Source organism: Staurois parvus, unplaced genomic scaffold (genome assembly GCF_062004578.1).
Source record: "Staurois parvus isolate SC_StPar_1 unplaced genomic scaffold, SC_StPar_1.0 ptg000486l, whole genome shotgun sequence".
Classification (NCBI taxonomy): Eukaryota; Metazoa; Chordata; class Amphibia; order Anura; family Ranidae; genus Staurois; species Staurois parvus.
This window is the reverse complement of record NW_028318282.1, coordinates 1442746-1455169: the sequence shown is the minus strand read 5'-3', so window position 1 is coordinate 1455169 and position 12424 is coordinate 1442746. Positions and strand designations below refer to the sequence as shown.

At 40.0% G+C, this 12424-nt stretch overlaps 1 protein-coding gene across 4 annotated transcripts in view; it reads right to left on the bottom strand.

The window, feature by feature from the left end:
- Positions 1 to 259: 259 nt before the first annotated feature.
- Positions 260 to 12424, bottom strand: part of LOC149452255 (Fc receptor-like protein 3) — a 51257-nt gene continuing 39092 nt past the window's right edge. For 3 of the 4 annotated variants that reach the window (XM_089689578.1, XM_089689575.1, XM_089689577.1), the window contains 3 exons: positions 4362 to 4499; positions 3615 to 3698; positions 260 to 898 (listed from right to left, as the gene is read on the bottom strand). In XM_089689578.1, the coding sequence (XP_089545704.1) occupies positions 804 to 898; positions 3615 to 3698; positions 4362 to 4499 (317 nt within the window). In that variant the 3' untranslated portion in view covers positions 260 to 803. Of the gene's footprint in view, positions 899 to 1687; positions 1787 to 3614; positions 3699 to 4361; positions 4500 to 12424 lie in introns of all 4 variants that reach the window. The other variant, XM_089689576.1, reaches the window with a different exon arrangement.

Below are 12424 nucleotides of genomic sequence, written 5' to 3'. Positions count from 1 at the left end.
GAGAAAGTTAAGATTTGCTAACTAAAGATGGGAGTATTCGGAACCTTCCTGATGCTCCTTCCTTAGCCATTACACATTGTACTCCACCATTCTATACTGAACTAATATAGTAGTAAAGGCCTGGAACCTCTTTCAGGTTTTATTTGCCATCTGCATCTGCAATGGACACATTACTATAACTTTTATGTCCTAGTAACAAGGTATATTAGTGACAGAAAGTGATGGGATATCCAATGGGGAAAAAGACAGCAACAAAAAATTTCTATTTAGCTGAAACTTTGTTTTTTTTATTGCAATCTTAATTTTCCTGTTGACATTAACATCGTCTTTGTGTTACCTTTTTTAAAATATCAGAAAATCTTTTCAATATGGTCAATGAAAACAATATATTAAAAAAAAAATGTGCTTGCTTTGGGATTACAGGCTTCTCCACTGTATCCAAAACAGACTGGTTCATCTGTGACATTCAGATGGTAGGGTCACAATAAGGAATGAACAACATGAAAGCATGGATCCATCCTGCCTTGTATCAACGGTTCGGGCTGGTGGTGGCGTAATGGTGTTTGGGGATATTTTCTTGGCACTAGCAAGGTGAACCTAATAAAGTGGCCAGTGAGTGTATATTCTCCACTGGAAGCCATGTGAAAAAGTGAGAACACAGGAGTACCTGAACAAAGACCTTTAAAGCAGGATCATTAGGTGTATTTTCGTTTTTTTTTTAAAGCTGCACATTTTAAAACATTGTAAATTACACGGCATTGTATAGCTTAAATTCGATTTTACTGACAGAGTTTAAATATTCTTTAAGTGAATGAAGATAATATGCAGAAGGTTGCATAGATTTCCCATATTATGGAAGAGCACTGTGTTCTTGGAAATCCTGAGGATGACTGTATATCTGTAGTGAAAAAAGATGACAAATTATTTTCCCTGAAAATAAATATTAACAATAGAATTTTCTAATTCTTCATATTTCAGTTTGAATTTTGAGTATTTGAACCTCTTTGAACTTTGAGTACTACCAAAGGTGAGGCTTCTTGTTTTTCTAAAAAAGCAAAAAGAAGGCACTAATACAAAGTAATCTTAAAACAAACCTGAAAGCATACTAGAATTATTCATTCCTAATTGGTATGATGTAGCAGACACATCCAGCTGCATGCATGTTCACATATAATATGGAACATCCCTGAATTTCGGCGTGTTCTGGTATGCAATTTGAACACCTGATTCCCAGGTGAAAATCTGACCCTGATCCCTCTGGGTTTTGTTACTGGCCAGTAAGGCTACGATTGACAGTGCTGGTCCAAAATTAAAGCACATAAGGTGAGAGGGATCATACCATTCATTCCAAGTTTCGTAGGAACCCTGGGTGCTCTATATAAACTGCATGCACACTTCCTGCTACACCAAACCCCACCTTAGGCTTGCTTCAAAATAAACTTGCACTAAAAAATGTAAAGACCTTTGCCAAAATAATGAGCCTCCTTCACTGCTCACGGGATGACCAATGCCATGCATTGGTCACATGATCTCTGCTGAATGGAGAGTTTCACTCTGCTGATTGACCATCTTTGTCTCCCCACAAACCTCTTCAGCAGATGATTTAGATCAGTGTAACGGCACATTAGCCACTTTTCTTCGAAAATGAAATGGGCAAAAAAAAAAACAAGAACCGTGTTCTACTCACATCTCTATTGGTCCCTTGTGAAGATAACAGTCAGTCATGCAATCTCCAGAGCTGGCACTTTACTATATGCAGGTGGGTAATTGAAAGACTTCTGTGAATCTGAGAACAAGTCACAATTTTATTTCCTTTTCTAATTAGAAAATAATTTTGGTAAAATATAGTTGTTTAAAGCCAAACTCTGAGGAAGACATAAATCCTCCTTTGCAGTAGGGTTCTCTACCCACTCCAAGGGTTAAATGCATGTTTAGGTCTAGGGCACTGGAAAAAGCAATTTTACCTACCAGATCTTCTGCTCCGACAGTCTCCCTTCACGCTGCTAGACTGTTACCTCTTCCCCCTACACTCCAGTGGTTGCAGGTCCTTTGAAGGTCATGAAGGAAGATCCATAGTCTTACATTGGATGTGGGGATGCTGAGGGACAGTCCACCGCTGGAGTGTAGGGGAGCACAGGATCAGGCAAGTAAAATGGCCTTTTGCAGTACCCTAGACCTTAAAGGAACTCATTTAACCCCACTGCAAGGGAGGAATTTTGCTTTCCCCAGAGGTAGGCTTTAACTATAGTTATCCTATAAAAGGTTTGTCATGTGCTGTCGAGTACAAACTGCCATGATATTGTATTGTACCACTTGTCTTCGAGTGAACATAAAGCCAAAACCTTAGTTATGGTTAGGGACTAAAAAAAAATACAAAACCACAAAAAAAAGTGTTGCCTTTAGTTATACTTTAATGGACAATAGTGGGAAGAATTCCCCCAGTGGGAACACAGACAGCAATAAAACCTGATAGAAGTCCTAACCATTCCAAATACTATGAAAAACTAAACAAATGCACTTTACATGCACTTTAATGCTTGGGGATTTTTAATGTATTGAAAGTCCTCATAACAAAAATATTAATAGGGTATGAATATACAAACTGGTATCCTTAATGCATCCCCACTGTGCATACTAACTGCACAGAAATAGAAGTGTATACACCTCAAACAGCTATAACCTCATGACCACCCACCTAATATTGACTAAATCCTCCTTTTTCTGCCGAAACAACCCTGAACATCAGGACATGGATTCCACTAGACTGAAGGTATGCTGTGATATCTGGCAGCAAGCCATCAGTAGCAGATCCTGTAAGTTGAATCGTAGGGCCTCCATTGATCCGTCTTCCCATAGTGCATCCTAGCGCCATCTCTTCCCTAGTTAGGCGACGCACATGCACCAGGCCATCCACATGGTGTAAAAGAAAAAATGATTCATTAGACGAGGCCACCTTCCTTCATTGCTCCATGGTCCAGTCCTCTCATGTGCCCATTGTAGGTGTTTTTGGTTGTGAACACGAGTCAGCATGGGCACCCTGACCTGTCTGCAGCTACGCAGCCTCATAGACAGCAAATTGCGATGCACTGTGCATTCAGACACTTTTCTATCAGAGCCAACATTAACTTTTCAGCAATTTGAGCTCCAATAACTACAATTGGATCAAACTACACAGGCCAGCCTTGCCCACGTACAATATTGGGCCTTGGTTGTCTATGACCCTGTCCCCAGTTTGCTTGTTTTGCTTCCTTGGACCACTACTGGAAGGTCTTGACATATGCAGACCAGAAACATCCCACAAGAGCTGCAGTTTTGGAGATGCTCTGACCCAGTTGTCTAACCAATACAATTGGGCTCTCAAATCCTTAGGCTTACTTATTTGTTCTTCTTTCAACACATCATCTTCAGGGACAACATGTTCACTTGCTGCCTAATATACCCTATCCACATTCAGGTGCGATTGTCACAAGATAATCAATGTTATTCACTTTACCCGTCAGTAATCATAGTAGTATGGCTGATCGGTGTATGTTTATACACAGCTGCTTGGAATGTTATGTGTGACTATGCTACATGAATGGATTAACCACGTAGATCAATACTGCTGCACCTACTTTGTGGTGTATAAAGCGCCTCAGATACAGCGTATTTGTCTTCAAGCTCAGCTGTGTCTTCCTTACCAGTGGAAAACTGGTTAACTGGAAAAGACAGAACAATAAAACATTAATTAGAATAACATATCTTTAGAGTGCATCCAAACCCACAAGCAAAAAATGCATATATTGCAGTGTAACAGTCCTTGGTTGATTTAAATGAAGGATGTTTATTGGCTCTAGTTGAGCTCGGTAGTTACTTTCCCTGAAGAAGCCCGATTAGGTGAAACATGTTGGGACTATGAAATTAATGTATCACTGATAAAATTGCTGTCAACCACATGTTATGTAGTGTTGAAGCTTTTTATGATATTATGACCTTTCAAACATGTAACTCAATATAAGTTTTACTGAAACTTCTATGTGTTTATAGAAAATTCAGGATTTTGAAGATGCTTACCCAATATATAAATATATATGTATACAATATTGGAATGCAGGTGCAGATTTGAATATATATTGACAGCCCACTCTACTAATTTACATGTTTTTATGGTTAGTTCTCAATAAGGGAAATCTTTATCATTGTGGAGTGTAATGCTATCAGAGGACCTGAATGAGGAGGAACAACTACAAGTTTGTAAGTTGTTTGCTTCTATTGTACCCATGATGACTTGTAAACTGAAAATGTGAACCACAATGATGCCACTCGTCCCTTCAGAAGCTAATGATTTAGTTGGGGATCTGTTTCTTTTCTATGGGACTTACCTGCTATTTGCTGTTGGTGGTTGTTAACAGATAACCAAATGTGTTTCCTTCTGTACATGACAATCAAGATGGCGACAACAAAGAATAGGAGCAAGACCACTAAAGTCACAGGGAGTATTGACACTAGATTGCTTGTCTCTATAGAGAAAACAAGCAATTATTATTTGTATTTTAAAACAAGGACATGAAATAGTACTGACAAAGCAGAATGAAGGCAGTGTAAAGAATGTTACTCAAAACTATACTTATTTTTCAGTTTATAATGGATGGCGGTAGGTTAAAACCTCTGATGTTTCATTATTTCATCTCTTGGTGGCTATCCTACTAGAATAGGTGTTTTGGGTTGGTGCTATAGAGCCCACCTCTCACATCCATTTCCAAGGGGTATCATTGTTCTGTTGTCATTTTCAATTATTGGGGAGTGAAGAAGAAAAATTAAAGAATAATAAAAAGTGGAGAATGAGATCAGTGATCAGAAACTCAGAGGGCCAGAATTTGCCACAGGAGTCCCTGACAGATATAAGATGCCCATGGTTGATTTGAACTTCAGGCAATAACCCAAATCTCTGCAAAACTGCATCCAAATAATGATGACGTTGGGGGAGACAGAGATCGGGTGAATGTAGTATAGCCATATAAGCACTGCCAAATGTTTGCGTGGGGGGTTATTGCACTTCTAGGGGATTCAAGGGGTTAAATATGTGCCTAACAAGTGTGTGTGTGTACTGTGTGCTGCTTTTATTGTGATCTAGTCATTTTCATTCCCTGCTTATCAAGGAATGAAAACAACTAGATCCCCTGTCACTGAACACAGCTCTGTGCTGTTTACACTCACAGGGCTGTGTTCCGTGAGACTCGGCGGTCAATCACTGGCCAGGACCCCATGATTGGCAAGAACTGTGATGAAACACAGCACAGCCGGGTGGGTGCCACCCACCCAGAAATGCAGAATCACTTGTATATACACATGATTCTGCACAGAGCTGTCGCCCTGTAGCGACCAGCCCCTGTGAAGCTACATGGGCCAGTCAGCAAGTGGTTAACCCCATCCTGCCTAGTGTCATTAGTACAGTGATCAATGTAATAATGGTAGTGGTGATGTCAGTTGCAGTTCCCTCAAAGTGTCAAATTGACTGCCGCACTATCGCAGTCCCGTTATAAGTTGCTGATTGCCACCAATACTAGTATACTAGTAAAAAATAAATAGAAATTCCAGTGTATATCCCATACTTTTGTAAAAGCTATTACTTTCACACAAACCAATCAATATACACTTGTTGGGATTTATTTTTTACCAAAGACGTAGCAGAAAACATTTTGGCCTAAATTTATTAAGAGATTTAATTTCTTTTATGGGATATGTTTTATAGCAGAAGGTAAAAAAATGTTTTTTCAAAATTGTTTTTTTTTAATATCATAAAACATAAAAAACCCAGAGGTGATTGTGTTGGGAAAAAAATATATTTAATTTCGATATAGCAAAAAATGGCCTGGTCATGTCGGGGGTAAATCGTAGGACGGGCGAATGGTTAAAGCTGAACTCCAGTTAAACAGCTAAATTCACCAACAGCTCAAACATAGTTGAAATGCATATATGAAAACTTTTACTCCTAAGGGACTTTCCTCTCACTTTGTGTTTTCCAAGCAGTGGAAATACATTTGACAAGAACTGCTACAAACCTGTATTTGAAGACAGTCTCTATTTTATTTCACTCCGGTATTTTAAATTAGCGACATTTGAATATATTTTTGGATATTGGTGGCATTTTATAGTTGCTCAGAGTTCAAGTTTGAAACTAAAACAAATGCATCAAAATACACTATATTGCTAAAAGTATTGGGACACTCCTCCAAATCATTGGATCCAGGTGTTCCAATCACCTCCATGGCCACAGGTGTATACAATCAAGCACCTAGGCATGCAGATTGCTTCTAAAAACATTTGCAAAAGAATGGGTCGCTCTCGGGAGCTCGGTGAATTCAAGCGTGGGGCCACCTGTGCAATGAGTCCATCCGTGACATTTCCTTGCTGCTAAATATTCCACAGTCAATTATTAGTGGTATTATAACAAAGTGGAAGCAACTGGGAACAACTGCAACTCAGCCACCAAGTGGAAGGCCATGTAAAATGACAGAGCGGGGTCAGAGCATTCTAAAGAGCACAGTGCGCAAAAGTCGCAAACTGTCTGCAAAGTCCATAGCTAAAGACCTCTAAATTTCATGTGGACCTCAGATTAGCACAACAGCGCATAGAGAGCTTCATGGAATGGGTTTCCATGGCCAAGCAGCTGCATCCAAGTCTTATATTACCAAGTGCAATGCAAAGCATCGGATGCAATGGTGTACAGCACACCGCCACTGGACTCTAGAGCAGTGGAGACGTGTTCTCTGGAGTGACCAATCACACTTCTCTGTCTGGCAATCTGATGGACATGTCTGTGTTTGACAGTTGCAAGGAGAACAGTATTTGCCTGACTGCATTGTGCCAAGTGTAAAGTTTAGTGGGGGTGGAATTATGGTGTAGAGTTGTTTTTCAGGGGTTGGACTTGGCCCCTTAGTTCCATTGAAGGGAACTCTTAAGGCGTCAACATACCAAGACATTTTGGACAATTTCATGCTCCCAACTTTGTGGGAACAGTTTGGGGATGGCCCCTTCCTGTTCCAACTTGACTGCGCACTAGTGCACAAAGCAAGGTCCATAAAGACATGGATGAGCGAGTTTGGGGTGGAGGAACTTGACTGGCCTGGCCTCAATCCAATAGAACACCTTTGGGATGAATTTGAGCGGAGACTGCGAGCCAGGCCTTCTCGTCCGACATCAGTGCCTGACCTCACAAATGTGCTTCTGGAAGAATGGTCAAACCTTCCCATAGACACACTCCTAAACCTTGTGGACAGCCTTCCCAGAAGAGTTGAAGCTGTTATAGCTGCAAAGGGCGGGCCAACTCAATATTGAACCCTACGGAATAAGACCTGGATGCCATTAAAGTTCATTGGCGTTTAAAGGCAGGCAGTAATGATTTTACCAGTTTCCCCTATTTATAAGGTTGATCAGTTAAATCCGCTTATTTCCTTTATACAGTCAAAATAAAAGGAGGATAATCTATTTTCTTAATATATTTCATCAGTTCAAAAAGACTTTGAAACCTTTTTTTAGCAATAATTTAGGTGTCCGCGCCAGAGGTGCAAAGATACCATAAACCCTCCCTTATGTTAACCCTTCTTGTAACCCTAACACTAACCCTTGTGTAAGCTTAGCAGTAACTATTCCTGTAACTCTAACCCTCCTGTAAACTTAAAGTGAGTCCTTCCTGTAATGCTAATTCTTACCCTAACTCTCGCTATAACCCTGCTTGAATCCTTAACAATCCTTCTTGTAATGCTAAACCTCCTTGTAACCCTAGAACCAACCTTCCCTGTAACTCTAGCACTAACCCTCTTTTAAGGCCTAACACTAATCCTCACTGTAACCCCAAAACTAAATCTACCTGTAATCCTATAACTAACCTTCCCCATAACCCTAATACTAACCCTCCCAGTAAGCTATTTAACTAAGCCCTAATTGTAAATCATAATTTTTGGCAAATAACAAATCTATACTGAACGAGGGTGCGTTTCCCTATGCACCATCTGGCCAATTGATGAATCTAAAATATAACCTTTATTCAAATATATAAAAAATGTATGTATGCTCAGCTGTAATTAATGCCTATTGGAGTGGAATGTACTGCGTACACCAATATAACTGAATACTGTATCATTGCAATTGTTTACCTTACATCCAAATGGTTGCTAACACCAGACCAAAATCAAATACCATACCGTTTTAGATGAAGTGACGGCACACAAAGAGGCACTGTAGTTTCATCATAAGCCTATCAGCTTGAATATATAATCTCTGTTAAGGAAATGGAGTTACCCCATGGACAATCTAATTGATTGTAGTATATTCTATCTTGCTACAGATATGTAGTAAGGGTACACTCATCCATGGGCTTAAATGTCAGCCTCTCATGGAAAAGCCCCAAACATCACCATGTCCACCAAAAATACCTCACTGTCTTGAGGAATGAAAATGATGCACTGTAAAACACAGTACAGACCTCTCCAAAAAAGACAACAGTTAGGGGCCTAAGAATTATGATCAAATCACACTCCCATACAGATAATGTAGACTTTATGCAGGGTTAGGATAACCTTCAGACAGAGAATACATTAAGGATGTAAGCAACATCCTTAGGTTTGAAGAGCACACTGACTTCAAGAAATTAGAGGAAAGGTTACAAAAACGAGTAGCGGTACAAAAAGACGAAAACTAAAAAACATAGGAAATTTGTAAGAGACTTCGCAAATGATAGAGTCTACTCATGGACACGCAAAAATATAACCTCCTCTAAGACATCTATGAGACCAGAGTCAGACACATCTAGGGACTTGGGTAGCTCAGAGACTGATGATGATACTGAAAGATGTTGGGAATGCAACAGCATGTTCTATAATGTACTATATAGTATTGTGTGTTAATATCACTTGACCAGTAGATGGCACTATACACTAAAAGGTTACTAGTTGTGTATATCTGAAAATTTGTTTGTTCCTCCCTCTCGCTATCATCTCTTCAGGAAGTAATGTGTCTGTAACATGTCTGCTGTGAAATGTGCTCTGTATGTTTGTAACTTAAGCCACACAAGTAAAGCCTGAATTCTGCTATCACTACCAGTGTCTTCTATAACACATAACCAACAGGTTATGGGCCCAGCTCCAGACACTGGAAAAAGGAAAACTACAAGCAAGTAAGTGCTGCATTTACAATCCTACCAATTCACTGAAAGATGGCAAGTGCTTCAGATATGAAGTTTACAATAGCAAAGCTCAACAACACCAACTACCAGCTATGGAAGTTTAAGCTTGAAATGCTGTTATCCAGAGATGACTTGTGGCAGGTACTAGATACACAGAGACCCAATGACAACCCGGAAGAATGGGACAGAAAAAACAGGCAAGCAAAAGCAGTCATAAGCCTGTTAGTGGAGGATGATCAACTCATTCATATACAGAAAGAAAGCACAGCTAAAGGTATGTGCACTGCGTTACAGAAACTGCATGAACGAGCAAACCTAAACAGCAAACTATATCTGCTACGCAAACTGTATAAGATGAGGCTGGAAAAAGGGCAGAAAATGGGTGAACATGTAAATGCTATGCTAGAAATTGTGGACCAGCTGGGTGCAATAGGTGAAGAATTAAAAAGCAATCATGTTCTGTCAATACTTCTGTGCAGCCTTCCAGAATCATACAGTGCCCTTATAAATGCTCTAGAAACTAGACCGGAAACTGAACTGACGCTAGAATATGTTAAGGGAAAATTAATTGATGAATACAGCAGAAGAAAGGAAAATTTGCATAGTGAAGAGAACGAGAGACCAGAGGCAGCTCTAAAGGTGCATGAAGGCATAAGACAAAGCAAAGAAACCAGGGTATGTTTTCGCTGCAAAAAGGTCGGTCACCTGAAAAAGAACTGTTCAATCTGGAAAGCTGAGCAGCGAAAGCGGGAGCTACCCACAAGAGAAAGAGCTAAAGCGGTCATGAAAGAAAATGAAAGTACTGAGTGGTACTTTTAAAGTGAAAGAAAATGAAAGTACTGAGTGGTACTTTTAAAGTGACTCAGAATAGTACCTCACATGGATGGTACATTGATTCAGGGGCAACAAGTCACATGACAAGCGACGAGACATTCTTCACAGAAATTGATTTTAGTGTAAAAGATAAAGTCTTCCTAGCAAATGGGAAAAGTATTACAGCAGAAGGTAAAGGTCAGGGATTTCTGAACTGCAAAACGCCATCAGGGGGCAAGCAGAGCATCCTTGTAAAGAATGTTCTATATGTTCCAAGCCTAGAAGGAAGCCTCCTATCAGTTAAAACCCTTGCAAGCAATGGACTCACTGTCCAGTTCAGAGGTAATGAATGCACAATTCAAAATGGAAAGCAAATTCTAGCAAGAGGAAGATTAAATGAACATCTGTACAAACTCATCACTGAGAGTGAGAAGGCTAATGCGGCAACTCATAACCCATGACAAGTGCATCCACCTGTGGCATAGAAGACTGGGGCATCGAAACCCAGAAGCTATAAAGGACTTTGCAAAGAGAGGTCTATCAGAAGACATGAAAATATTGCCTTGCCACACACTCAGCAAGTGCACGTGTTGCATCAAAGCAAAGGCCACCCGAACCTCTCTTCCACAGACCAGTCAGAGTAAAACCATTAAACCCATGGAACTGATACACAGTGATGTGTGCGGACCAATGAAAACCATCACACCTGGCGGGAACAGATATTTACTGACTTTCATCGACTATTATTCCAGGTACACAATAATGTATCTAATGAAGCACAAAAGTGAGACATTAGAAAAACTTCAAGATTTTGTAGCTATGACAAGCAACAAGTTTCAAAGGAAACCTGGAATAATACGCACTGACAATGGAGGGGAATATATGAATAAAGAGATGGAATCATACCTAAAGAAACAAGGTATTATACACCAAACAACCGTACCATACACTCCTGAGCAAAACGGTGTAGCGGAAAGAAAGAATCGCACTCTTGTAGAAATGACCAGATGTATGATTACGGACGCTGCCTTACCTAACAAATACTGGGGAGAAGCAATAATGACTGCAACATACCTACAAAACAGGCTCCCATCAAAAGCTATTGAGAGTACACCATATGAAATGTGGAATGGATCAAAACCTAACGTAGGACACATCAGAGTATTTGGCTGTAAAGCATATGCCCACATTCCAAGTCAGAAACGCTCCAAGTTGGAGAACAAAGCCATAGAAGGCATTCTGGTTGGCTACAGTGAGCAGAGTAAGGGATATAGAATCCTTTGTCCAAAGAACAACAAGGTCACAGTAAGCCGCAGTGTTTATTTTGATGAAAGTGAAGCACCAGATAATACAATTCTTGAAAAATGTGGAGAGGATTTACATACTGAATCGGCAAGAGACACTGATTTATGCGAAGCAGTACAAGAGCCAGAACAAGAAGTGGAACTTACAATCAACGATCCAATAGAATCCACTGAACAACAAGAAATCAGAAGATCCTCTCGAATGACAAAAGGGATACCACCCCGCAGGTTATCATACGCTGCTAAAACACATCAAACACAGGAGCCAACATCCTGGGAAGACATAGAAACTTTGCCGAGAAGGGAAGCCGATCAGTGGAGAAAAGCAGCTGAAGAAGAAATAAAATCACTTCAAGAAAATAAAACTTGGTCACTAACAGAACTCCCTCCCGGTCGCAAAACCATCGGAAGCAAATGGACTTTTAAAGTGAAATATGATACAGAAGGAAACAAGTGACTGTTGCACTCTCTTCAACTGAAGCGGAATACATAGCAGCAGCACATGCATGTCAAGAAGCCATTTGGATTCGTCAACTTCTACTAGACATGGGACTGAATATGTCACAACCCACACCCATCTTTGAAGACAATCAGGGATGCATAAAGCTTACACACTCTGAGAAGATTAACCCAAGAACCAAGCACATTGATGTAAGATATCATCTGCTCAGAGACATGCAAGAACAAGGGGTTATCGACATCCAGTACTGCCCATCAGAGGAGATGACTGCAGATGCACTCACCAAACCTTTGCCAAGGGAACGTCATTGTTTTCTACAAAAGAGACTAAATGTCATATAATTATGCACATGCCGTTGAGAAGGGATGTTGGGAATGCAACAGCATGTACTATAATGTACTATATAGTATTGTGTGTTAATATCACTTGACCAGTAGATGGCACTATACACTAAAAGGTTACTAGTTGTGTATATCTGAAAACTTGTTTGTTCCTCCCTCTCTCTATCATCTCTTCAGGAAGTAATGTGTCTGTAACATGTCTGCTGTGAAATGTGCTCTGTATGTTTGTAACTTAAGCCACACAAGTAAAGCCTGAATTCTGCTATCACTACCAGTGTCTTCTATAACACATAACCAACAAAAAGACAGAGTGACTCAAGTGACAATAAATCTGAATATAACT